The sequence below is a fragment of the Curcuma longa genome, chromosome 3, assembly GCF_044706935.1.
Source record: "Curcuma longa cultivar G26 ecotype Majalengka, Jawa Barat chromosome 3, ITB_CL_G26_1.1, whole genome shotgun sequence".
Lineage (NCBI taxonomy): Eukaryota > Viridiplantae > Streptophyta > Magnoliopsida > Zingiberales > Zingiberaceae > Curcuma > Curcuma longa.
Genome location: NC_133863.1, coordinates 2,069,414 through 2,095,859, shown reverse-complemented (window position 1 = coordinate 2,095,859; position 26,446 = coordinate 2,069,414). Strand labels below are relative to the sequence as shown.

At 42.6% G+C, this 26,446-nt stretch overlaps 5 protein-coding genes and 1 pseudogene across 5 annotated transcripts; all 6 read left to right on the top strand.

Annotated features, from left to right (window-relative positions):
* The first annotated feature begins 1,548 nt into the window (after positions 1 to 1,548).
* Positions 1,549 to 2,765, top strand: LOC141825644 (uncharacterized). The gene has a single exon (XM_074713029.1). The coding sequence runs from the start codon at positions 1,622 to 1,624 to the stop codon at positions 2,645 to 2,647; it is 1,026 nt and encodes a 341-aa protein (XP_074569130.1). The 5' UTR covers positions 1,549 to 1,621; the 3' UTR covers positions 2,648 to 2,765.
* An 839-nt stretch (positions 2,766 to 3,604) lies between these two features.
* LOC141823458 (protein BIIDXI-like) lies at positions 3,605 to 6,281 on the top strand. The gene is made up of 4 exons (XM_074710743.1): positions 3,605 to 3,839; positions 4,806 to 4,970; positions 5,036 to 5,377; positions 5,453 to 6,281. The coding sequence occupies exons 1-4, from the start codon at positions 3,758 to 3,760 to the stop codon at positions 6,049 to 6,051; spliced, it is 1,188 nt and encodes a 395-aa protein (XP_074566844.1). The 5' UTR covers positions 3,605 to 3,757; the 3' UTR covers positions 6,052 to 6,281.
* On the top strand, positions 6,184 to 8,765 carry LOC141823459 (gibberellin 2-beta-dioxygenase 1-like). Its single transcript, XM_074710744.1, has 4 exons — positions 6,184 to 6,255; positions 7,608 to 7,985; positions 8,077 to 8,428; positions 8,526 to 8,765. Exons 1-4 carry the CDS (start codon positions 6,194 to 6,196, stop codon positions 8,763 to 8,765), a joined length of 1,032 nt encoding a protein of 343 aa, XP_074566845.1. The 5' UTR covers positions 6,184 to 6,193.
* A 2,284-nt stretch (positions 8,766 to 11,049) lies between these two features.
* Positions 11,050 to 14,240, top strand: LOC141825166 (uncharacterized). The gene is made up of 3 exons (XM_074712550.1): positions 11,050 to 11,241; positions 11,664 to 11,939; positions 13,036 to 14,240. The coding sequence occupies exons 1-3, from the start codon at positions 11,107 to 11,109 to the stop codon at positions 14,194 to 14,196; spliced, it is 1,572 nt and encodes a 523-aa protein (XP_074568651.1). The 5' UTR covers positions 11,050 to 11,106; the 3' UTR covers positions 14,197 to 14,240.
* Positions 14,241 to 18,190: 3,950 nt separating this feature from the next.
* Positions 18,191 to 19,681, top strand: LOC141823951 (uncharacterized). Its single transcript, XM_074711160.1, has 3 exons — positions 18,191 to 18,423; positions 18,548 to 18,990; positions 19,077 to 19,681. The coding sequence occupies exons 1-3, from the start codon at positions 18,259 to 18,261 to the stop codon at positions 19,513 to 19,515; spliced, it is 1,047 nt and encodes a 348-aa protein (XP_074567261.1). The 5' UTR covers positions 18,191 to 18,258; the 3' UTR covers positions 19,516 to 19,681.
* Positions 19,682 to 22,099: 2,418 nt separating this feature from the next.
* LOC141822679 (uncharacterized) lies at positions 22,100 to 25,228 on the top strand (annotated as a pseudogene).
* Positions 25,229 to 26,446: the final 1,218 nt, after the last annotated feature.

Genomic DNA, 26,446 nt, shown 5'->3' with positions numbered 1-26,446 from the left:
CGATGGGGTGATTTTTTAGAAGATGTTATCAATGACCGAAATTCTTCCGTAATGTGTAATTTATCCTTTACTTTGTTGTTTAATGTCACAGAGAAACCGTTGCGTCACATTGAAGAAAGCAAACGGAAGTTGGTGATAACTTGCTTGGCTTCTATGTTGAAGCTCCAGTGGAGGAGCAAAGACAGTTCACCAGCACAAATGTTTGACGTGGCTGTGTTTGATTAATAAAAGAATCGTTCGAGGGGGTGAAAAAATCAATGATGTTATGTTTAACATGGAATAATGTGAAAATTCTCGTTGACATGGAAGATTAATGGGTTATATTTTTGTAATAAGAAAAAATAAAATAAAATATTTGTTCGAGAAAGTTATAAAGCAATTTAGTTTGGGAAATTTGCAAGGCGCTAAAGAACTTAACAGGCCGGCCCATCAATCTTTTTCGAAGCCCAAGCGATACACGCGAGGGGAATTGAGTTAGTTCAAGTCTTTCTTGCAAGGGAAGACCGAAGAGAAACAATGGCGCGGCGATCACATCTGAACGGAGATCGGGTGCATCGCCTGCAACGAGCTGAGCCGGCGAGAGAGCGTCCCTCCTCGCCTCCCTCCACCGCCACTCACCCAATAGTTCCCGTCTTCACTTCGACGACATCGTCGCCCTTGTCCTCGGCACCTCGGTCGGACTCCTCTTCGTCCATTCTGCCGGAGGCGATCTGATCCACAAGTAGGTACACGGAGTTCCCTTTTTTGTCCTCATCTCCCTCGATCTCATGCCGGATTCATTCCGTTATTTTGTTTGCCCTCTGATATGTCCGCAGCCTGACATTATTCGTCTCGTATTCTGAGGCATGGATTTCGCCAAACCCCAAAACCAGGTGGAAGTGTGGTGTTGCCCGCTTCGAAGGCCACTCTTCCTAAGATTGTTTAATTGCGCGGTGCCGCAATTTCTGAATTGTGAATTTAGTGGCGATAAAACAACGAAGATATGAACAATGATTGAAGACCACTCTTCCTAAGAGTCTCTTTCACCTTCAGTACGCTGCCGACCAAGTTACAGGCCGGAATGAAGACCTATAGAGGCATCATTACCTACCATTGTTTCTAGTTGGCGATGTTACGGGACCATGATAGGAAGCGATCTCGACAGACCACGGTGAGAACTAGTGTAAATTGGTCCAAGCTATTTTCAGTTTGAATTAAATAGAAAAGTCTCACAGTATTTCAAATAATTACGGAGTCGGACCATCTAGCAGTCAAAAGCGTGAACCCTAAGTTCTATTGATCCATTCAAACTGCTTCCGACAGAAGTCGTCGAGAAATTTAATCATCGCGATGTGGCGCCTTAATGCTCAGTAAGTGAATAAATAATTTTAAAAAGAATTAAGCTTGGCTCATTTACGCTATTATCCCAACACTGAATTCCCCGTTGATATCGTTCATTTTACGTTAATGTTTGGGGGTATGAGGAAGTTAATTTCAACATGTTTGACCATTCACGGATTCATACTGAATAATAAATTTGTGAATTAATTCCACTTTATTTACAACTCCCAAATCCAAACGGCGGTTCTTGCCCATCAATTATACTCAATCCGCTCTTCTTCGTCGTCCAATCCCCGCCGCCATGTCCGATCCCATCCCGCCGCCGGCCTGGTGGCAGAGGCGCTCCGACCAGGACCGTAATAGCTCCTACGACATGAGCTCTGGCATCCTCGCCACCGGCCTCATCTCCCTGGCGCTCGTCGTGGCCGTACTCGTCTTCCTCCACCTCTACGTCCGCTACGTCCTCCGCCGCCGGTACCCTCGCGGAGGCGGCCGCAGAAGCCTCACCACCGCCATGGACCTGTTCCGCTTCAACACCGCCGTCGACCAGCCCCCGGGCGGCGCGGGGCTCGACCCCGCCGCCATATCCGCCCTCCCGTCTTTCCCCTACCGGAAGACGAACGACGAGGAGGAAGAGGAGGCCTCGGGAGTCGGTGGACCAGAGTGCGCGGTGTGCCTTAGCGCGGTCGAGGAAGGAGAAATGGTGCGGCGGCTTCCTGCGTGTAAGCACGTGTTCCACGTGGGCTGCATCGACATGTGGCTGGCCTCGCACGTAACCTGCCCGGTCTGCCGCGCCACGGTGGAGCCGACGCCGGCCGACTCCGCAGTGGTAGAAGTCGGGGAGCCTTCGCGGCCGGCAGCGGCAGCGGCGAAGTGGGCATCGCAGGAAGGACCGTCGGGGACGAAGGAGGGCGGGTCGGCGTCGTTTAGCTTCGACTTGAGCGCGTCACTGAAGAGGATGGTGAGCCGGAGTCGGTCCTCGTCGAGCCATCAAGTGCAGGAAGAAACAACAGAAGATTTGCCGCAGGAAGGGCCGTCGAGGACGAAGGAGGGCGGGTCGGCGTCGTTTAACTTCGACTTGAGCACGTCACTGAAGAGGATGGTGAGCCGGAATCGGTCCTCGTCGAGCCAGCAAGCGCAGGAAGAAACAACGGAAGATTTGCCGCAGGAAGGGCCATCGGAGACGAAGGAGGGCGCGTCGCCGTCGTTTCGCTTCGACTTGAGCGCGTCGCTGAAGAGGATGGTGAGCCGGAGTCGGTCCTCGTCGAGCCAGCAAGTGCAGGAAGAGACAAAGGAAGATGTTCCGCCTAATCTGGAGAGATTGTGAGTAGCAGTCGACAATAAGCTTCTGGCAAATCTTCTCTCATTTGCCACTGTTGAATTGCTGTATATGATACTTAAGTTAATAATTAAGAATTTTCTGTGACGGAATTATTTTTGATGTATTTCACATGGAAGAAAGCAATATAATTTATGTTTTGATGTAAAACCCTAAAAAACTAAAATAGCTAACAATTATTGTTACTATTATTAATCTTCTTTACTAACTGTGACATATTTGCATGGCTCCAATTCATGTCAATTGGAAAACAATCAATCCATAATACAGAGATTGGTTTTAAAAACTACTAGAAAAAAGTTTTAATTACAATTTATAAGAACTGTTCTCAACATTTTCCGTTGCTTCTAATGCTCGTGCTCTTGTTTAAAATTTGCTTAAAATTAAATTAGAGTTCAAAATAGTCCTAATTAAAATTATATTATGTAATTTGCATCGAGAGAGGCTCGAACTCTCGACCTTAGGGGCAATGAAATATACTGTTAGCCAATTGCGCCACCAATACATTCAGATATATTTATCAATGATAAATTATTATAAGACAGACAGGGCTGGGCTACAGCCCATACTTGTCTCTGTTTCGGATCACGGAAAGTGATGGGTAGCGTCAGTACGTAAAACGCGGAGTGACATCATCATTACCATTATATCCTTTTCCTTTCATTTTTTATTTAATTTCTCCTCCATTCTCGTCAGTTCCCTCGATCTCAATTCCTCCTTTTCTTTTACATTAAAAAACCAAAACAAAAGGAAAAACCTTAGGGACATTATACTAAATAATATTCAGCATACAAATACTTGATTATATTTATTTTTAATTTATTTTTTTTTCGAATTAATTATAGTTAATAGTACGGTGAAACCACGCTGAGTAAAGTAAATTTCTGAAGCAATAAAGTGTTCACATTTCAGACTGACCGAAGATGGGAATAGAATCCGGGGTAATAAAAAGGGCCTGGCATTGAGCCAAGCGAGCGGTGTGCCCACTCCACTCCTGGGAACTGCAGGAAGCGGGCGAAGGGGGGAAGAACCACTCTGCTCAGTCCTGTTCCTGCTCCTGATCTGCTGCTGGTCACATCACTTTCCTGTCTCCCGGAGATGAATCCACTCACTCCTCCTCTCCCTTGCCTCGCCGTCCTCCTCCTTTTCACTCATTGTGTTTCAGCTGCAGTGGAAGACGGTATGCCTCTTTCCCTTCTCTGTTTCGTCCTGGATTCCCAATTTCTGAAGGTTATTTGGAATTTTAATTTGTTTGTTTAGCTGCCCTGAACATGTTTGTTTAGCTCCCTAAAGAAGAAAATTTTAGCAGTCTGATAGCAATCTGAACTTATTTCGTTCGCTGTTCAATAGATTATATTGGTGGCTACGCATTCATACTGCCATTTTAGCTTTTTTTTTTTCTTGACTCGCTGCGCATCCCTGCAAGAATCTCTTGGAATAGCGAAAGCACCGGAGCTTTCTTTTGCTTCTTGTCTTCCTTGTTTACCTGCTACCTAAAATGCTACAGCTCTGCAGCTGCAGTTGTTGACATAAAGATTCCGTACGTATATATTATTTCACGCACTCATCGGTAATTAATTATTTATTGCTTCGCTGTCTTCCGCATGAGTTGCAACCACTCTTTTAATTCCTACTTCATGTGCATTTACTCTTAACCATTATGCCACCGTCGGGTTATATTGAGTGTCATTATTAATTAACCTTGAGTTATCTTACGTTCAAAGAAATGATAGATTTGTGGACCCACAGAGATGGTCCAAAGCAGGATCACTTGATTATCTTATCCGACAAATGTCAATCTCAGTCATTCATATCGTAGTTAGATTTGTAGACGAAGAACAGGATTCCATGTGACCTCTATATTTTAGATAAAAGAAGCAACCGTTTGGTACTTGTTTTATTGGATTGTCTTGATCAACTTTAGAAAAAAAGTAAAAGCTTGATGCCGATCGAGATGAACATTAAACGAAGAAATAGTTTTTAGTTCCTGCAATGTTGTGCGTTCTTCTGCTACTCTTTGCTGATGGCGCACTTCCCCATGCCGTTGTTTGTCTGCCACCTTGCCATCACCATGGCCACCACTAGAGTGTTGTGCTTCGATTTGTTTATTCCTTGACAATTTATGTGGCTATTAAACAAAGTGCAGGTTTGATTAACAACGGGGATTTCGAGACTTCGCCCTCGGGCGGGGCCGCTAGCAGTGGTCTGGGCGAAGGAATCACCTCCCTCGCCGGCTGGACCATCAATGGCATGGTGGAGCTCGTGGAGTCCGGGCAGAAGCAAGGCGGCATGGTTCTTATCGTTCCCGAAGGTAATTAATTACCTATATTTGCAGATTTGCTTTGTTCTATAGGACTTTAATGGTGACTAGTGTAGGGTTGCGTGCGGTGCGGCTGGGCAACGAGGCGCAGATATCACAGGGGCTGCAGCTGGAGAAAGGGGCATCCTACGCGGTCACGTTTAGCGCGGCGCGGACGTGCGCGCAACTAGAAACGCTTAATGTGTCGGTGTCGCCGGCGGCGTCGACGGTGGACCTGCAGACGCTTTACAGCGTCGAGGGGTGGGACACCTACGCCTGGGCATTCCAGGCCGAGGCCGACGACGGCACCGAGTCGCTGCTAAGCTTCAAGAACCCCGGCATGGAGGACGACCCCACTTGCGGCCCCATCATTGACAACATTGCCATAAAGAAGCTCTTCACTCCCGAACGACCCAAAGGTGCACGTGGTGAACGGGGACGTCGTTTTCAATATTCGATCTTTCCTCGTAACAATTCGTTGATCAATTTTGCAGAGAACGCCGTGGTGAACGGGGACTTCGAGGAAGGCCCGTGGATGTTCCAAAACGCCAGCCTCGGCGTGCTCCTTCCGACCAACCTCGAGGAGGCCATGTCGGCCCTCTCGGGCTGGTTGGTGGAGTCCAATCGCGCGGTGCGCTACATCGACTCCAACCACTTTGCCGTCCCTCAGGGTAAGCGCGCCGTTGAGCTTCTCTCCGGGAAGGAGGGCATCATATCGCAGATGGTGGAGACGACGCCCGACAAGCAGTACAGCCTCACCTTCACCGTCGGCGCCGCCGGCGACTCCTGCCAGGCGCCGCTTGCGGTCATGGCATTCGCCGGCGACCAGGCGCAGAACTTCCACTACGCCCCCACAGGCAACGCCACCAGCCAGCCAGCTAACATCACCTTCACGGCGCGCGCGGATCGCACGCGCATTGCATTCTACAGCGTCTACTACAACACCAGGAGCGACGATCACAGCTCGCTTTGCGGCCCTGTTGTGGACGAGGTCAGGGTGTGGGGAGTCTCCGGCGCGGCCGTCGCGGCGCGCGCTTGGGCCGCGACTCTTCCCACTCTACTTGTCACTGCACTTATGGTTATCGCTGCCTGATGCCCAGTCGACTGCAGTGTAAGCTGTTCAAGTCAAGTTTCAAAGGATTTGACGGAATAACTGTGTGTGATCATCTCTAGCTATAGATATCATAGGAGAGCAAGTGTGATGGTAGTGGCACCGAGTTTTGCATCATGTTCACATGGATTTGGAAATCAATCCATTTCTGCGACATAGTAATGGCATGCTTTCAGTAATCACGATATTGATGATAAGGATAATTTGACTTATAGTCATCTATTTACTAGCTGTGGATTGATTCCTTTAGACAAAGTTGAGCAGGACACATGCATGCTTAGCGTACAATGCTTAGTGTACAACAGATCCATAGCCTTTTGGTCTATGCAGAGCATGGGCAGACGGTCCCAATCGAAATTGTCCTTGCGCAGTACAAGATGCCATTGAGTTTGGATTTCTCCACCACAGTACACTAGTCTCATGTGGCTTGTTTACTCTTCTTCTGCTGGATCCAGCAAACAGTATCGATCGATGTTGCTGAATCCGAAAGTCTGATCCATCGAATGGCCCGGCCGGGTGTGAAGGCTTGCTATCGAAACCCCCACAAAGCACCAGAGTTTATGTCCGCATTCGGTGCACTGCGACGAGCAACGAGGTAGATTTGGTAGCACTTTTAACTACCACTCTACTCTAGTTTTGTTGCGTTGCACGTGCCTTTTTCCTGCTTCAACTTGCTTTCCAGATTCATATCCCCTCATTATTTCGGGGCCGATCGATTGAACCAGCTCACTGCTCACCCATTCCTCCAGATCTCCGTACGCTATCCTCTTCCCAAAGCTTGTGCTCTTCGCTGCCCATTCAATGAATATAGTTTGTTAGATTCCTTACCCACTAGCCCCCTCTCAGCTCACTCGCCAGTTAGAGACCCCCCCAACTATAACTAGGAACTCGCCAACTCGATCGGACGGTAGACTTTGTGACAGCGATCAATTATTGACACCACGTTTTCAATTTACGACATTGACCACGTCCTTCATCTAGAACAAAGATCCGTATCATGTTATTCGTCACTTGTAATTTCGGTAATATCATTCATTGAACCGAAGGATCGCGATGAGTGGGGCCATGAGGCCGGTGCGTACACTAGCGTCGAGGGCTTCAGCAATGGTCAGCCTATACGAGACAGGCTTGTGGGCCGAAGGCCAGAGAAGATCACGTCCTTTGCCCCTTTCGAACTCCTGTTCCAAATTAATTTGAGCCGGAGGATGATGACCTGGTGTCTTGGTCAAATTCAGATCAACATGGTCGAGTCAGGTCTACCTTAATGGATGTGACTGACCTGTCTGTGTTGGATCGATGTATGTACTTTTGATAGCGGATGGAAACAAGACAGAATAATGCATGTACTAAAAAGTTGTTTAGTGTACCATGAAAATGATTAAACAGGGAATACTAAAGTGTAATTAATTATACTCCGTACAGACAAATTAAACTGTGTTACGTTCCCTAGCCCTGCCACTATATAAGCGGCCACCTCACGCGGCGGTCCTCCCGTGCAGGCTGCCTTGCTGCTCTGTTTCGTTCAATTTCCCTTCGACGATGGTCGCCTTGTCGAGTCCCTCCCTGGATCAAATACCGCTCATTCGGCCTCCCAAGGCGGCCGCCGCCGCTTCCGTCTCGGTCGTCCCCGTCATCGACCTCTCCAAGCCCGACAATGCGGCGGCGCAGCTCGTCGTCAGGGCGTGTCGAGACTTCGGGCTATTCAAGGTCACCAACCACGGCATTCCTATGGAGCTCATACGGAGGCTCGAAGCAGAGGCTGTGGGGTTCTTCTCCCTGCCTCCCTTGGAAAAGCAGAGGTCATGCCCTCCCGATCCTTTTGGTGGCTACGGGAATAAAACCATCGGCGCTAATGGCGACATCGGCTGGCTAGAGTACCTCCTCTTCGCCGTCACTCCGAAGCAATGCCCATTTAGGTACGTGGAATTAAGCATCTAATAGTGAGATTCTGTTTTAGACGTGGCATATGCATACATCAGTGATTTTGTGATGATCGTGTGCATGAAGCTCTACGTTGAAGGAGTACTTATCGGCTATTAGGAAGCTTGCTGCTCGGGTTCTGGAACTCATGGCGGAAGGGCTAGCGATCGAGCCGAGAGACACCTTCAGCAAGCTAGTGATTGGGGAGCAGAGTGACGGGATCTTCAGACTCAACCATTACCCTCCCTGTCCCCTGCAACTCCTCCACGGCTTAAATTCCAGCCTGACTGGCTTCGGAGAGCACACTGATCCACAGGTCATATCTGTTCTGCGTTCTAACAACACCTCTGGCTTGCAGATTTCACTAAAGGACGGGAGCTGGATTCCAGTCGCTCCTGACGAGGAATCCTTCTTCATCAACGTCGGTGATGCCCTACAGGTCTCATACTGTTAACTAACTAACTAAAGGATTATTAATATGTAGCACACAAGTAATTGAATTATGTGTTGAGATGGGTGGAATATAATGGGTACAGGTTCTGACAAATGGGAGATTCCAGAGCGTGAGGCATAGGGTGGTGGCTAATGGGGTGGACACGAGGCTGTCCATGATCTATTTCTTTGGGCCAGCGCTGGGGGAGAGGATTGCACCATTGCTACAAGTGATGGGGGAGGGGGAGCAGAGCCTCTACAGGGAGTTCACATGGGAGGAGTACAAGAAGGCTGCCTACAGATCAAGGCTGAGTGACCACAGGCTCGGGCTGTTTGAGAAGTAGACTGGCGATCAGACTCAGAGGTCACTGTCTCATAACTTGCATGTGTGACTCACTGATGAGGAGTGAATAGTGATGATATCAAAAGGACTGCAGCGCAGGCTCATCTGGCTTCACTCGACTGCACTGCTGCGTTACATCGTTCAATCTTTTAGATTATCCTTTTGAGATTTCTAACCAAAGACGGTAACCAAACTACTTTTTCTGATGTATGTTTTTGCTCCCAGGCCTTAGCTTCCTTCGGAGGTCCCTGAATCTATCTACAAGGGACCTAGCTAGCTCTTTCTTACCAGAAGTAAGCAAAATGTATCCCAAGGGACCGGATATCTTGCTTCATTTTAATGTTTTGGTGGTGAATTAATATTGCTCATATTTACAAGACTTTTGCTGGTTCCGTTTTAGTAGTCATTTTAAAGTAAATGGTGAACTGATAAATGCATGGGAGGATCGGAGAAAATAATTCATCAGAAAATGAAATTTACTTCAGTTGTTGAGTATTAGAGCCATTCGCATTTTCTTTTTCATTTTGGGTGAATAAGGTCGCATAGTAAGTGTGCGAACTTTAGAATCTAGAATTTTTTTTTTTTTAATGTTCTTTGCAAACACAACAAAAAGAAGAGACGCTTAGAAAAACTCATACATGTAACTACCTTTTCCAACGATAGTGATGTCCCTATTTATGTGATGAACATAAGCAGGAAATTTCCTGTCATTCTCCAAATAAAAAACTATTGGAATGAATATTTCTTTTTTGTTGAACAATATACCCATTCTATCTACCCAATAAATATCAAATTAATATTTTAGAATGAATTTCTTGAAAAGAAAATATAAAAAAAATTCTTTTTTTTTAAATTATATTGCCTAAAGCAAGTCCAGTGCCATAAAATGCTATAATTGATGGACAATTAAAGAAGAGTAGTTATATTCAATCTCGTTACAGAAATACTTTCTGCAAGAGAGAAAGTAAAAAAAAATGAATATATCACTTATATCTTTCTTTAGAGGAAGCACTAGCAGGTTTGACGATTAATCCAACCAAACTACTAGTTGAAAATTTGAGAAGACAGATAATGAAAGCGAAGCTAGTAAAGTTCCATTTCTGAAAAGACATCAAAGTTAGAAGCATTACTGTTCTAAAATTTTAGCTTGAATCGAAAACTCAATCCTGTGAATCTTAATTCATCGAAAAATATATACCTCCCGTCCCTCTCACTGGAAGCCAACACAAAGTTTCCATGCGGATGTAAAATTAAAACAGCTAAAAGTGTTCATCAGTGCATCATCGAAGAAGGTAACTGCTGATGCTGATGCAAGAACGAAAACACTATTGGCTGTTTGCAGTGCATGCGGACCAATTAATATATATATGTGCGCCTGGCGCCGGCTCTCTGCAACTGCAAGCATATATATATAAGCCGCTGCTGCATGTGCCAACGGATCATGCTTCTCGTGATGCCATCTCACTGACTAATCTGCTTCAAACCAGTCAGCATATCTGATTAGCTGTGTGCACGCTGCAGCAGCAGCAGCAGCTAGCTTGACACGTACGAGACCAGCTGGTAGATCAGCTCGAGCAGTTGCCAGAATATAATGGAGTCGTAGGGCTCCTACTTGAAACCGTTGGCCACAAGGCAGGCTCAGAGCGAGAAGTGGGAGTAGGAGGTGTCCATCTGCGTTTAGCTCCAGGCACAGGGCCCATGACGCATGTGGGTGGGCAGAGATAGATAACATAGCGGCAGGTGTCTGTCTCCTGCCATGCCTTCCTCTTGCCCATGCCACCTTAATTTGCCTTAATTACCTCAACTTCCCGTGGTTTAATCCTTGGACTCGAAAAGAAAGAATTTGTCATACGTATTTTGCATATCAAAATTGAACCGGAAGTTCTGAAAATTCAGAATTTTTTAAATTTCCGGTTTGGATCGACCAAACTGCAAACTACGGCCCAGCCCGTTCATCAAAACTTGACAGGCCTCACAGTAGTGGGCCTCCGAGATTTTTGAAGAATTTAATATTTTAATTTAACCGAGGAAGCTTTTCTAGGTGGAATTACGAAGATAAAATTTTATTTTATTAAAAAAACTCATACCAAATCACTTTTATTTGTATTATTATATTATTCCTAGCCTTATCCCTTTCACCGACCAGCAGAGGATCGAATAAACAAACAAAAAGAAATAACGAAATATCGGCTCACGTGTTAGTATTCAAATGTCCTTGCGGAACAACTTCTCTTTTTAAACAATCCGCACGCTCCTTTCCGCTTACTTCAGTCGCCCCTCTGCTTTCCGTCGGCGGTAGAAGAACGAAACAGGAAGGGTTCGCAACCATCGCCTCAGCTCCCATGGCGTCGGGTGGATCCTCTAGCCGAACCGCCTCAGTCTCCAGGTCGTTCGCTTTTGGCGCTGATGATGTTTTCGGCTCCTATGACTGTTGCGACGCCCGCGATCCTTCAGTCGTCGATCGAACAGATCCTCGGGTAATCGTCTCTTGCGTCTTCTTCTTCCCTTTTGTTGGTTCTAGGTATTCGGGGAAAATTTCTGGTTTAGTTTCAGATTACTTGAAATTAGTAGTTCTGTTTATGATTCTTTCAACGTCATGTGTAGATATGGCGCTAGGAATTAGGGTTTTTTGTTTTTTCCCCCCTAACATCATGTTTCATCTTTTGCGTCTCTTTGACGACAATTTTCGAACTGTGTTTATTTTATCATGGTTAGCTACAGCGTAATCTGTTTGCTTCATCACTGTCATTGATCGTGTTATATTCACTCAAATCAGCTTGAATTTTTGATCTCTATGTTGGCCTTACTTTTAGTTTAAATATCTTTACGTACTAGACATAATATAAATATGTTGTCATTTATCTTATAGTTTCCGGACTTTTTTATGTTCTGCCCGCAGGAAACAAGTGATAATGAAATGGGCAGGTCATTATTTAGTATCTATGAACAAGAAGATTATTCTAAGGAGAGCATGATATGTTGCGTCGAGAAATGCATGAAGAAATATGTTGATGAAGTACTTCTTTTTCTTGAGGGTATCAGTGGCCGTTTGGCACAACTGGAGATACATTGCTATCAACTTGAACGGTCAGTTGGTGAATTTCGAGCTGATTTCATCCAGGACCGAAGTGATAATGATTTGAGGTTCAAGTCTGTGGAGAAGCATATTCAAGAGGTAGGTAGCATGCTGATCCCATATGATATTTGTGGGTCTTACATCATTTCCTTGTACCCAACTAAATAAAAACTATACAAATGAAAGTCGCTATTTAAATTTTAAATTGATGTTTTAATAATGCAAGTAGGTTTTTTGATGAGTGGTTATAAAATTGAATTTAATATGGTCTCATACAGAGGTGTGTCTGAATATTGCTATCCTTGTTTAATTAAGTTACTCCTCATTTTGACTTTGGTCAATTCAATGCATTTTGCTTGCTCAACCAGGAGTTTTAATAAAATAATAAGATTTAAACACAAATAATTAAACTAGATATGTTTTGGATAGAGATTTGCAAACCATGAGCATTGGAAGTCCTAGATGGATTTTATTTTCTAATTTTCAGAGCAATGTTTCCTGAACAAGATAGTTACTGTAATTTGTTTCTAAAGTTCGCACTGAAGAAGATTTTCAAGTACCTTATGTTATTTTGTGTGTGTGTGTGTGTCCGTCCTCCACTCGAATCAATTCAAACCATTTTTGATTGAAAATAAAAGAAGCTTAAAATGTGAAGATTTCAAAACTTGGAAAAATCTAGAAGCAAACCTATGCAAGTTACATTCATTACCTTTTCTAGATTCCAAATTGTACTAGCATGCAAAAGGTAAAATGTTTTTTTGTTCTTTTCGTTTCATGCTATGCTCTGTTGCTACTATAATATTGGAATCACACTTGCTTTGTTCAATTGAAAATAGTTGGATGGTAATTAAATTGGCATTACCCAGCGACCAAAAGGGCAAAAAAGTAATAGATTAAACTAATGGAATTTTTTTCCCTTTGAGTTTTATTAGTATTCATGCAAATGAACTTATGTTTATTTCATATGAATGCCTTCGATGATGAAAGAATTCAATATCTAATCAAGTGGTGTATTTCATGCTATAATTGATGATATATTGATATTGCATATTGATATTACGCTATCTCATAGTCTAATCTACACTTTCAATATGATATTTAAAAAGTCTTAAGTTGGGAAATAGAAATTGCTCTTTATATGCTTATATGATATGATTTGTTCCTTTCTAGAATGTAATTACGTTTGCTACATCAGATCCATAGGTCTGTCTATATTCTGAGAGACAAGCAAGAACTTGCTGAAACTCAGAAGGAATTGGCAAAGCTTAAAATTTTGCACAAAGAAACTTTGCAGAAGAGTGAAAATGTTATTGTCCAACCAGTGTTGGACCCAAAATGTCAGGATGATAAACCACATACTGCAAACCTACATCTACCTCTTGTTCCACCTCAGGCTCCTCCCGCAGGAGCTTCTCAGCAAGTCCCACCATATAAAGAACTACTGATGATGCATCAAGCACCTGCCACTCCTAGCATCCACCAAGGTCAACTTGTAGTTGATGAGGCTGGCAAATACTATTATGTGCATCAGCCTTTGCCACAGGATAAAGATGGGCTAGCTGCGCAACCTGATCTACACTATGCGCTACATAGATCCCAGTTGCAAGACGTCCCCATTCAAGCAACACAAACACAGACTCTGATAGTAAACCAGAATCAATCTCCACCATCTTCTCAATACAAGCAGGTGTTGCCGCCTCAATCAGATCAGCAATTTCAGCAACTGGTAATGCAACATCAACCACCTGTTTTGCACGCTCAAGTCAAGCCTCAAATCATATCATCGTATCTTACTTACACAACTCAGCCTGTGAATCCTGTTCCCAAAACATTTTGCAATACCATGCCCGCACAAGTTGCTAATTCAGGAGTCTTGCAACCTGTTGTGATCTGTTCTGAAGTTGTTCCGTTTAGTTATGGCTCTGCTGACACCTCTGTATCTCGGCCACCCACAAATCATCATGCAACGCAATCTAAACAGCATGCAGTTGGCCGGAGCTCCTTGGAGCCAGAGCTTAACAAGGGTTCTTACATTAGTACTGGTGCAATGTATTCACCAACCCAGTACAATTTACAAGCTTACAACCCTGCTTACAACTATTCTCCGAGCAACCTTCAGTCATCTGCTGGGAATCAGCGACGGCCTCCTAGTGCAGATCTACACTGTGACGCTCAGCTGATGCACAATCACCCGTTTGGGGAGATTCTTGAGAAAGCTGTTGGTATGGGTTATGATAGGAATCTGGCACTAAGCACTGTCCAGTGGATGGTCGAGAATGGTCAGGACATTGATTTTAATTCTTTAATTAACAGATTGAATCGTCAAGCTGCAGGAGCAGCTGCACGAGCTTGGTGAGGCTATAACTCATTCTGGTATTTAGATTAATAATTACCCTTTTAGAGCAGATGGTGGTGATTAATGGGTTTCTAGCATGGGTTTTACCTGCTTCAAACTGGCCATGCAAATTTTAGTGCGGGGCCACAATTCTGACGGTTATATGATTGATAAAGTACCTATTTGAACTGATTTGCATTCATATGTCTGCATCTTTTGATCAAAATGATATATTTCAATGTGGAACGATACCATAACTACGATTCCCCATTTCAGCAGCGTTTTCAAAGTCAGTCCTGCAGTTGAACCGGGGCTTGGCTGTTTCTGTTTTTTTTTTGTTCCACTTGAACCAAGCTCAAATTTGGATTGGTCGAAACTACTCTATTAATTCAGAGGAATTGGCTTGGACTCTGAATTAAATAATTTATTGTATTTAAAAATTATATTTCTCTAGTTTAATTCAGAGGAATTGGCTTGGACTTTGAATTGGCTTGGTTATATTCTCTAGTTTAAATAATTTACTAGTATTTCACCCGTGCAATGCACGGGACGTTATTTTATATAATTAACAATTAAAATTAGTAAGTATGAGTATTTGAATAAATAATTAAAATACAAATAAGTTAAATTGTACTATTAGAAAAAAAATTATAAATTTTGAAAATTTTTCTTAAATACAAATGAATTTTTTTGGTTACCGTTACTATCACATATCAAAATTTTTAGACCCATATTCGTAAACAAAAATTGTCAAAATGTAACTTAATTTTAGATGAAATAGGGAAATGTAGATAATAATATATTTTATATTAGATTCTGTTACGAATCATAGAATAAAATTTAAATTAGACCTCATTATTTTCAGAAACTTGCTCTATAATCTTAAAACAATCCTTTGCAATCGAAAGTTCTTCCAAGATTGTTTGTGCAGATGGCGCTGAAATAGTACTGATTGAATTTGGGGTATTGCAATCGGCAGTAATCCTTAAAATGAACATTGCAATAATATTTAGTTATATATATATAATGAATATATATTAATACAAAATTGAATAATCGAAATTACCTATTACGGAATTCTATAATTTCATCCAAATTTCCATTTACTATCATCTTGCTAACATGGAAAGTATTTGAAACACGTACTTCACCCCTAAATTTTTTTGCTCGACACATTTGTAGAACGATAACAATAGGTTCTTCATCTACTTTTTCCAAGTATGTCATGATGTCATTGACAAAGTCTCCCCACAAGGTACATGATATCTTATTGTTCCTAAAAATAGTAAAATAACTGATTATTAAAAAATATTAAAATAATAGATGTAAGATGTCATGATGTCATTGACAAAGTCTCCCCACAAATTAAAAGAAAAATAAAATAATACTTACTCCGAATCTTCTAAGACAAAATCAAGAAGCTTTGTAAGACGACCACCAAATTCTTTACTTTGAGGAGAGTCTCGTGCAACCATTTTGCCAATGACATCTTGAGAAATTTTTTTTAAGCTATAAGATAAAATGTTCGATCAATTAATCATGGAACAAAAAAATAAATTAACCTACCAAAAAGTATGTTTTCATCAACAGAATCTGTCTTCTTCAATTCACTAAAAGACTTGAATTCATAAATCATCGATGGAAATGTATATCAAAAATTTCGCATACATGAGTTTTTGCAATAAAATTAATCTTGTATTTATTTGTTGTTGTCTTATACTTCATTCGATTCTCTGCAACAATGATATTTTTTTATGGCAAATACATGACCTTCTTTGAGAATGAGTTTCACTCTTTTTATAATCGGACGTTTTATTGTTCTATGTATGCGTTCACCCTACAAATATATAGAAAGAGTAAATATTTATATTTTCTAACAATAATCAGATATATACGTAAAAAAAAAAATATACAACCTCTTTATCATGAAAGACACACTCCAAGCTAAAATCTTCGTTGTTTCCATATGCAGGTAGATCGTAACAACGAACTAATCGGAGTTTCAATGCCCATTGCATTTTCGAAGGGTTAACCTCTCGGATGACATTAAACAGAGGAGCTATTTTTTTATTTCAGCCTAAAGTGAGTGAATGAATATATTGCAATCCTAATTTATAGAGTGCATGCAACCTCATCTTCATTTGTAATATGTGATATTTTTTACCATTAAAGTTATTCAATATATTAGGAATCTGTGTTTTACCATTTAATAATAATAATTCGAGCATTAAAGTTTATGCTTAATATAAATTAAAATGTATTTAAAAATCTTTGGTATTAATATGGATGAAAAGTTGCATTATCAATCAATTATAGCTGTGTAAGTTTGTTTCCATATAAATAAATATGTCTATTTATTGAAATGATGTTTAGGCGGGAAATTTTTAGACAGACAACTCTGTTTATATATATATATATAGATTTGATGGTTATAATTTATAATTGTTATAATATGGATATTTCATTCTTGATTAATATTATATTATAATAACATTTCTACTTGGTAAACACTAATAATATTTTAATATAGTAAGTACAATTTATAACTTTTGTAATATAGATGTTTCATTTCTAGTCAATATCCATCAACATAGATTGATATCATGTTATGGTAGTTATGTGCTCTATGGGGTAGCACATAACTACTCGAGTGACAGATTTATTGGATTGGGCACGGATCGATTTTCGAGGATTTCATCGCCATAGAGTATACCCTCCCACCTAAGAGGCCGCCACATATCGTGATTTACTTGCTTGTATTTCGCTGTAGGACCAACGATACTATGTCGTTTGAGATGAGCGAAATCACATTTTATTGGATGTTAGAATAGTTATGAATCATAACCTCTACAATATAGACAGTGTTACAAGTTATAATTAAATACTCAAGTGGAGCATGACTTTCATCAGCAAAGAGTGCCTTGTGAAGGTTGGCTATCAGTGTCCAACAACATCAACACTTTTCAAATTTATCCTGATAGTCGGTGAAAAACTTTCGTAGATCGGATCGGTCACCTCCATAATTAGTCAGCAGTTCGAAGAGTCGAATACTTGAATTATCAAAAAATAACAAAATAATATAAACAATCTATTTCTAATCAATACTAATTATATTATATTATAATAATTATGAGATCATAGTTGATATAATTATATAGTTGTAATAATTATAGAATTGTAACTATTATACATTATAACAATTATAAGATTATAGTTGCTATAGTAGTAGCTATGAATTGGTAGATGCTATATTAGGATAAAAATAAAAATAATTTTAAAAAATAAAACATATAGGACGGAGTGCTTTTTTATAATAAATAAAAAAAAATTCTTAGAAGTTATAATAAATAGAGATGTCTTTTTTTTATTTTTACCGGATATCAAACAGAGTAAACTATTTGAATGATAACTAACGTAATGTCCATCGGCATCTCATAAAATGTCTGGTCATTGTAGAACTATAGAAATATATATATATATATTCTAGATGTAGAACTTGAGTATATTATTGAAATTTAAAGATAATAATATTCAATCATGAAACAAGTTTAAGTTTTGACCCGTCACAAACTTCATCCTTTTTCTTTTTAGGTGGCATGTCAATGTTTTTGCTGACAATGTTGACTTAGCTTCAAATGCCTAATGAAACGAGAGAAACAATGAAGAATTAAAAAAAATAGTATTACATGAGTAGGACAGCAAGAAATGTATATGATTTTCTTTGTTTCAAAAATTTAAAACAAATAGAATAGATGCATAATGAATTTTCAATTAAGACTGATAAATCTAGACTTACCATGTACTTAAAAAGATTTCTAGTTTGTTGGATATTAATAATTAAGAAACAAAGATAATAATAATTTGAATAAAATTTGAGAGTAAATTAAAAAAACTTTCGAAGGAGTAAAGTGGAAATTCCATCCAGTCGGGGTTTTCGCGAAGGTTCTACAGTATGGCAACCTCTGCTCTGGACTCTTCTTCGAGCTCTTTCTCTCCAACGAAGCTCCACAAATTTATTCTGTCTACCCCGCGGATCGAATTCAAGCAAGCGAGACAGCGAATAAGGAGAGGATATTTTGGAAAATGGGCGTCGACTACTACAAGGTCCTAGGGATCGACAAGGGTGCCAAGGACGATGACCTAAAGAAGGCCTACCGGAAGCTCGCCATGAAGTGGCACCCTGACAAGAACCCCAACAACATGAAGGAAGCCGAGGACAAGTTCAAGCAAATCTCCGAGGCATACGAGGTAACTGTTTCTTTCTCAATAACTCGATCTTAATAGTAGTTGCTGGAGATTTTTGGCTAAAAGAATTGTTTTTTAACGTCTTTTCGTTTTCAAAATCGGATCTTTAACATTCCCCTCGCCGTAGGTGTTGAGCGACCCTCAGAAGCGCGCAATCTACGACCAATACGGCGAAGAAGGGCTGAAGGGGGAGGTTCCGCCGCCAGGGACCGACGGTTCCGGCAGCGCTTCCTTTTTCTCCGGCGGTGGCCCCACCGTCTTCCGCTTCAACCCCAGGAACGCCGACGATATATTCACAGAGTTCTTTGGCTTCTCTAGTCCATTCGGTGGCATGGGAGCAGGAACAAGCAACGGAGGCGTGCGCGGCAGCGGGGCGCGGTTCTCTAGCTCCCTTTTCGGCGACGACATCTTGGGATCGGCGGCGTTCGGCGGGGCGGAGGGATCGACAAGCTCACGCCGGCTGCAGAAGGCGGCTCCGATCGAGAACGTGCTCCCCTGCAGCCTGGAGGAGTTGTACAGAGGCACCACCAAGAAGATGAAGATCTCCAGAGAGATCGCTGATCCAAGTGGGTGAGTCTCTCGACACTGTTCGTTCTCTTCCAATTTAGCTTCAGTCGTCATGTATCTTCCTTCTCAAACGTCGCCAATCGATCCAGGAAAACTTTGACCGTGTCGGAAATCCTCACGATCGATATAAAACCTGGTTGGAAGAAGGGCACGAAGATTACATTCCCAGAGAAAGGAAACGAGCGCCCAAATGTGATCCCTGCTGACATCGTCTTTATCATAGACGAGAAGCCCCACCCTGTGTTCACGAGGCAGGGGCACGACCTCGTCGCGATACAAAAGATCTCCCTCGAGGAGGCATTAACCGGTTACACGGCGCATTTGACGACGTTGGATGGCAGAAGCCTGACGATTCCTATAAACAGTGTGATTCATCCTGCTTACGAGGAGGTTGTTCCTGGGGAAGGCATGCCATTGTCCAAGGATCCAATCAAGAGAGGAGAGCTGAGGATCAAATTCGATATTAAATTCCCAGCGAAACTCAGTCCGGAGCAGAAGGCCGGAATTAGGAGGCTGCTGCCTGCTTAATCATCCGAACTCTTGTTCTTCTAAGTTTGCTGCTTCAGTTGTAGAGATGATTGTGTATTGCAAGCGTGATGGGAGGTCGATTATAGAAGCTTGTCAATTTTTTAAAGGATAATAGAGATTTAAAATTGTTTGATAATTGATGATGAATAATGTAATTTGGTGTAAAAGTTTTGTGCAATAGCAAATCGAGAATATGAAGGAAGACAAATTCTTAGTCATTCACTCATTTGCACATAAAAATGATTATTAATTAACTAGCTTTTTAATTATGAAACATGTATTAATTTATTAATGCATTCACGTATGAGGGGTGTTGCTGATATTGAGGCGGCCTTTTCTGGTGATGATCCAGACCAATTCGAATCATGTTCTTTCACGGCGCCTCTGTCCAGGATATACACTTCAAGTATAATCTATTTGTTCACCTTGTCACAATTCCTTCTTGCAACATGTTTTTCAATTATTATTTTTATTTTTATTATTAATTAAGTTTGAAGGTGGACGGTTCGGTTTCACGAACTGAATATCAGATAAATCCTAAAAGCATAAGTGAGTTTCAATGGATATCTAGGGGGCAATGTGTTTTTCAAATATGATCTATATTTTAATCGTCCCTACATAGGCTAAGATCAATTATAATTCATTGTTATTAGATTCTTGTTGATGACAAGGTCTTTGAAAGACTAGATTGTTGCCATTAGAGACTTGATAAGGTCTGAGACATTTAAAGAGGCGATCGAGTTGTGTATGATGTTCAGTTATAGATAAAGTTTTATGAGCTCGGAATGCTGAATCGATATACTTGAGCACTTTAAATGATGAGTCAGGATACTTGAGCACTTCAATGCTAAATCAGATACTTAAACTATCGAACACTCTGGAGGTAGAGATGGACACTCGAGTTGCAACACTATGAAGTTTGAGATGGATACTCGAGCCGCCAAACGCTTAGAGGCTGAGACTGAATAAGTTAGCCGAGTCTTGGACCAAATGAACTAAGAACATAACAACTTCCGACCAAACGAACTAAGAATATAGCATTTTCTAAGTTTGTGAAACGATCATCGAGTATGAGTGCATATGCTTGAATGGTTGCGTTCGTCTTCCATATCTATATACTCAATGTCATGCCAAAATGTCATATCTACAATACTTTGTACGGACGAGGGACCAAAATCGTAGCCATCGGATGAACATTCCACTACTCTTTCTCTTGCTATTACTACAGTGTGCATCCTCGGTTCCTTAAACACCCTGTAGCCGATTCAAAGTCCTAGACCGAGCAGCAGCAGCAGCAGCGAGCCAAACAACGTGAGCACCAACGCCATGAATGGCTCATCGCGTTGCCTGATGTTCCATCACGAGAAGTGGCAGCTAAGAGGAACCAGCCACTCATGGCCCCTGCTTAAGAAGCGAGCCCGCTTCCTCGACGGCCTTGGCATCACATGAAAAACGAGCTTAATGTCTTTCTTGTCCCTCTCCATCCCCCCACCGGCCCACGTCAATCTCTCCTGCCCTCTGCCTTGTCCTTTTCTCCCTTTCCTCTCGCCGGTGCTTTGCATGCACTGCAATCGATGACTCCCTAGGCAGCACAATTCATGTGGCAACCATTTCAGATTTTAGTTAACCTAGATTACTGTTATATACTAATTCTCTTTATCTAGAATGATAAAAAAAAAATACAGAGCAGATTGATGTATTTGAAACTAAACAGAGCAGCAGATTCCTGTTCGATCTTGATGGCACGGACTTCACTCTTTTTTTTCACTTTATAAAAAGCGTGGTGTGGGAAATGTTTTCAACCTTTTTCTGACAGATAGAGAAGCGATCGATCAACTCGCATCGGAAAGAGATTCGTGTTGGGAGTTGGATCCACGAGAGCAGCAGTTCTTCGTTCCACTGCGAATGGCTTTGTTGAGCATAAAAACTCTACTAGGCGGGATGCTGGATTTGAAAGGGATCGGTTCAAGAACTATGCATGCACTGTTTGGGACATGTTATTGCGATCAGTATGAATCCTAAAACTAACCATCGGATACATCAGTCATCCAACGTGATCAGTCGCGTCGAGAGAGATCGCAATGAATAATGGTCTTATCCAGTTAAATAATATACCACCACCACCTTGGAATTCCCCATCCTTGCCGATATGCTTCGAACCCCTGCACCACAGTTCGCAAATCTCTATCCGACAAGCAAACCTTGCATTAGTAGAATCAGTTCACCAGCACATTGCGAGCAAATTGTCCAGAGAACAGAATCGTCCACCGGATAGACACAAGCCCACACGAAACTTCTACGCAAACACTTCCCAAAGGTATATGTCCTCCTTCAATACAGTCCATCCTCTGGATTCCTGCTCAGTAAATTGAAACACTCGTCCAAAGCCATCCATCTCCTTGGGTTCTTGTGCAATCTCGGAAACGCAACTTTTCCTTCTCTTCTACTCATTTCACCTTGTTAAATCAAGTTGCAAACATGCATTGCATTGAGAAAAGGCAACTGAATTAAAAGCCTCCTGGCTCCAACTAACTGTTTGTAGTCAGTCCCTTTCCAATGCTTTCTTCCACCTCCCTTTCTTTCTCCCTTCTTAACACTCGCTTATGAAAGCGCAGACAACAAGTGCCAGATAGTCGGTTCAGCTTCTGCAACACTGCAGCATGCGTTCTTCTTCCATGCTTCCTCTGCTTTTCTTCTTCTTCGTTTTGTTTGTTCCACACCTCTCTTTCTCCCTCAACCAAGAAGGCCTCTCCCTTCTCCTCGCTAAGAGCTTCCTCTCTGACCCCTACAATGTTCTGTCCAACTGGAACCCTGCGGACTCCAACTCCTGCAACTGGACCGGGGTAACCTGCAGTGGCGCCGCCTCCGTCACGGCCGTCGACCTCTCCGGCTTCGCTCTCTCCGGTCCCTTCTCTTCTGCGCTCTGCAGCCTGCCTCATCTCACCTTTCTTTCCCTTTCCAACAATGGAATCAACTCTTCGTTGTCCGCATCCGCGCTCCGAGGCTGCTCCGCCCTTAACCATCTCGACCTCTCGCAGAATTTGCTTGTCGGCCCGCTCCCGGCTTCCCTTCCTTCGCACCTTCCCAACCTCTTGCACCTCGAATTGATGCAGAACAATTTCTCCGGTGAAGTGCCGGCGTCTTTTGGAATGTTCCCGCGCCTCCAATCGCTCTCCTTGGTGGGGAACCAGCTCACCGGCTCGCTGCCTTCATTCTTAGCCAATTTGTCTTCTCTAAGAGAGCTTAATCTCTCTTACAATGACTTCGCTCCGTCTCCGATTCCGCCCGCCTTTGCTAACCTCACACAGCTTCGCGTGCTCTGGCTCGCCGGCTGTAACCTCATCGGCCGCATTCCGCCAGACCTTGGCCGCCTTTCCTCGCTAGTGAATCTCGACCTCGCATATAATTCTCTCACCGGAAGTATCCCTGAATCTCTCGCTGGGTTGTCTTCGGTGGTCCAAATTGAGCTCTACTTTAATTCGCTTTCCGGCCCGTTTCCCCGAGGCTTCTCCAACCTTACCCAACTCCGCTTCCTCGACGCTTCCATGAACCACCTCTCCGGGCGTATCCCCGATGACATTTTCCTCGCTCCAAACATAGAAAATTTGCAGCTTTACGAGAATAATCTAGTAGGGCAGATCCCTCCGACTATTTCCCGGTGCAAGAACCTTTTTGACCTCCGGTTATTCTCCAACCAGCTCACCGGCTCTCTTCCAGCTGATTTTGGGCAGAACTGTCCACTTAGCTTCCTTGATCTCTCTGACAACTTTCTCTACGGCGAAATTCCCGTCGGCTTATGTGATGGTGGGGCTCTGAGGGAGCTTCTTTTGCTAAATAATTCATTTTCAGGTAGCTTGCCGGAGAATCTTGGCAGGTGTAGGACACTAACTCGCGCACGACTCCCTAACAATCGTCTTTCCGGCGAGGTCCCCTACTACTTTTGGGGACTGCCTCACCTGTGGTTGCTCGAGTTATCCGGTAATTCCTTTTTTGGCAGCATCTCGCCAGCGATATCCACCGCCGCCAATCTATCCATGCTTCTACTCTCTGACAACCAGTTCAGTGGTCCCATTCCAGACGAAATCGGAACTCTGTCTAATATGTACGAGTTCTCGGCAGCCAACAACCGCCTCTCGGGATCTCTGCCGGTTAGCATGCGGAACCTCTCTAAGCTTGGAGAGTTAGACCTCCACAACAATTCCCTCTCCGGTGAGCTCCTCAGCGGTGTCCAGTCATGGAAGAAACTTAGCCAGCTGAACCTCGGGATAATGAGTTATCCGGTAGCATTCCTCCGGAGCTTGGGGATCTCCCGGTGCTCAACTATCTCGATCTCTCAGGGAATAAACTCAGCGGAGAGATTCCAATGGAGCTGCAAAATCTAAAACTCATTCAATTCAACCTATCCAACAACCAGTTCTCCGGCCGCCTTCCTCCTCTGCTTGCGGCACAGGTTTATCAGAATAGCTTCTTGGGCAATCCCAGCCTATGCGGGGACTTGACCACTGGCCTTTGTCCTCGTATGAAAGGCAAAAGCAATCCGGAACGTGAAGTTATCATGTGGCTTCTTCGATCGTTCATTGTACTCTTAGCCCTCGTGCTTGTTCTTGTCGCAGTCTGGTTCTATTGGAGGAACAGGAGCCCGAATCTGGCACTTCCAGCAGTAGACAAACTAAAATTGAAGCTCACTTCCTTCCATAAGCTTGTCCTCAGTGAGAATGAAATCTTGAATTGCCTGGACGAAGATAACGTGATAGGCACCGGAGCGTCCGGCAAGGTCTATAGGGTCGTGCTCGAGAACGGCGACACGGTCGCAGTGAAAAAACTCTGGGGGACCTCGAAAAAAGGTTACGTTCACGAGGGATTCGGGGATGGCTTTGAAGCAGAGGTGGCAACCTTAGGGAAGGTAAGGCACAAGAACATCGTGAAGCTGTGGTGCTGTGTCACGCACAACGACTGCAAGCTTCTTGTCTACGAGTACATGCCAAACGGGAGCTTAGGAGACAAGCTCCACAGCAGCAAAGGAGCCCAGCTGGACTGGCCAATGAGGTTGAAGATCGCCATGGATGCGGCGGAGGGGCTTTCCTACCTGCACCACGACTGTGTTCCACCTATCGTTCACCGGGACGTCAAGTCCAACAATATATTGTTGGATGCGGAGTATGGGGCCAAAGTTTCAGACTTCGGCCTTGCGAAGGCCATTGAAAAGGGACCACAGTCCATGTCAATCGTCGCCGGCTCCTGCGGCTACATTGCTCCAGGTTTGGCCATTTCCACTGCTGTGTTTTAATTCTAGTTCCATACGTTTTTTGTTCCACTGCAAGGACTCTGCTTTTGTCGCGCAGAGTATGCGTACACGCTGCGTGTTACAGAAAAGAGCGACATATATAGCTTCGGCGTGGTTATTCTTGAGCTCGTAACTGGGAGAGTTCCGGTGGATCCTGAGTTCGGAGACAAGGATTTGGTCAAGTGGGTGCGCTTCGAGATGGAGCAGAAAGGAGTGGATAACGTGATCGATCAGAGGCTTGATCTTTGTTTCAAGGAAGAGATCTGCAAGGTCCTCAACATCGGCCTCCTCTGCACCACCGCCTCTCTTCCGATCAATCGCCCATCCATGAGGACTGTGGTGAAGATGCTCTTCGAGGTGGCTCACGACAACATGCTTAAGCCGTCGATTAAGCACCTTTAAACTATTTTGATTCCTGCTGCTTAATTTAATATGTTGTTGATGTTGTTTTATTTCAAATGTTCTAAGGGCATGGAACTGATCTATAATCTTTATGGTAAAACGAAACTATAAAATATTTCGTATATCTTTTAGACAACTAGTAGATTCTAAGTAAGATTTGGCAGTTATGTATAGACGATGCTAGTTAATTTTTTGGATTGATTAATCCTATAATTTTTAAGTGTGACATTGCTGTACAAGTTCAGGGCTTTATTGCGGCCCAAAGGTAAGTTGGGTCTCTCTCATCTGCAATTACTAATGTAGATTATTATTATTATTATTTAACTTTTTCTCCTTATGAAAAGTCTTAAATGAAATGGTGGGGAATAAAACACATAAAAGAGTGGAATAAAGTTCCTGCAGTGAGTGACAGAGCCACATCCACGTCGATAGGTGTCCATGCATCAGAGCTGCGTCAGCGTGCGTGGTGCCGCTGTTTCATATGTAAACCACAGGAGACCAGTCGGTAGTACCCTAACCCTATAGGAATCATAATTCGTATCTATTTAAACAAATTGATTAATATATTAAGAGCTAACGTCACCGGGAACAGTAGCCAACATTAATTGCCGCATTTAAAATAACGAATAATGGCTTTTTATATGATCGCAGAGTCCCTGTTTTACACCTAGATCATAAACTAATTTATTTTCTCATCTAATTTTATGTGCATCAGCCTCTACAAAACAGACAGATGCATGTCATGTTAAAAGACGTTGTTGTGACTGATTAACAGACACACTGCTCTCGCATGTCTTTCTCTCAACCCTTCGCGGGATTAACTCGCTCTTTAAGAAGTCACATTCAAGTCGAATCGAAACTAATCGGATTCAAAGGAAAATAAATTTGTCTAAGTTTAGCTAGAACGTGAAATAAGAACTTCCTCGGGAGCAAATAGATCCTAACTAGTCCAAGTTTTTCGCATCGCACAAGGTGAAAGAATTAAAGAACTTAGGGTGCGTTTGGTTCAAGTTATGATATATGACCTTGGTTATATGATTACCAGGTAATCACATAACCAAGGTTATGGGGTATAAAACATAACCTAATGTTGTTTGGTTTACTTTATTTATTTGGAAGGAATAAAACATAACCAGTTTTATATTTACTATATTACCCTTCATTCAATTATATTTTAATATAATTCATTAAATTAATAAGTATAATTTGTTAATTTTATTTTAATAAAATAATTCATTAAAAATA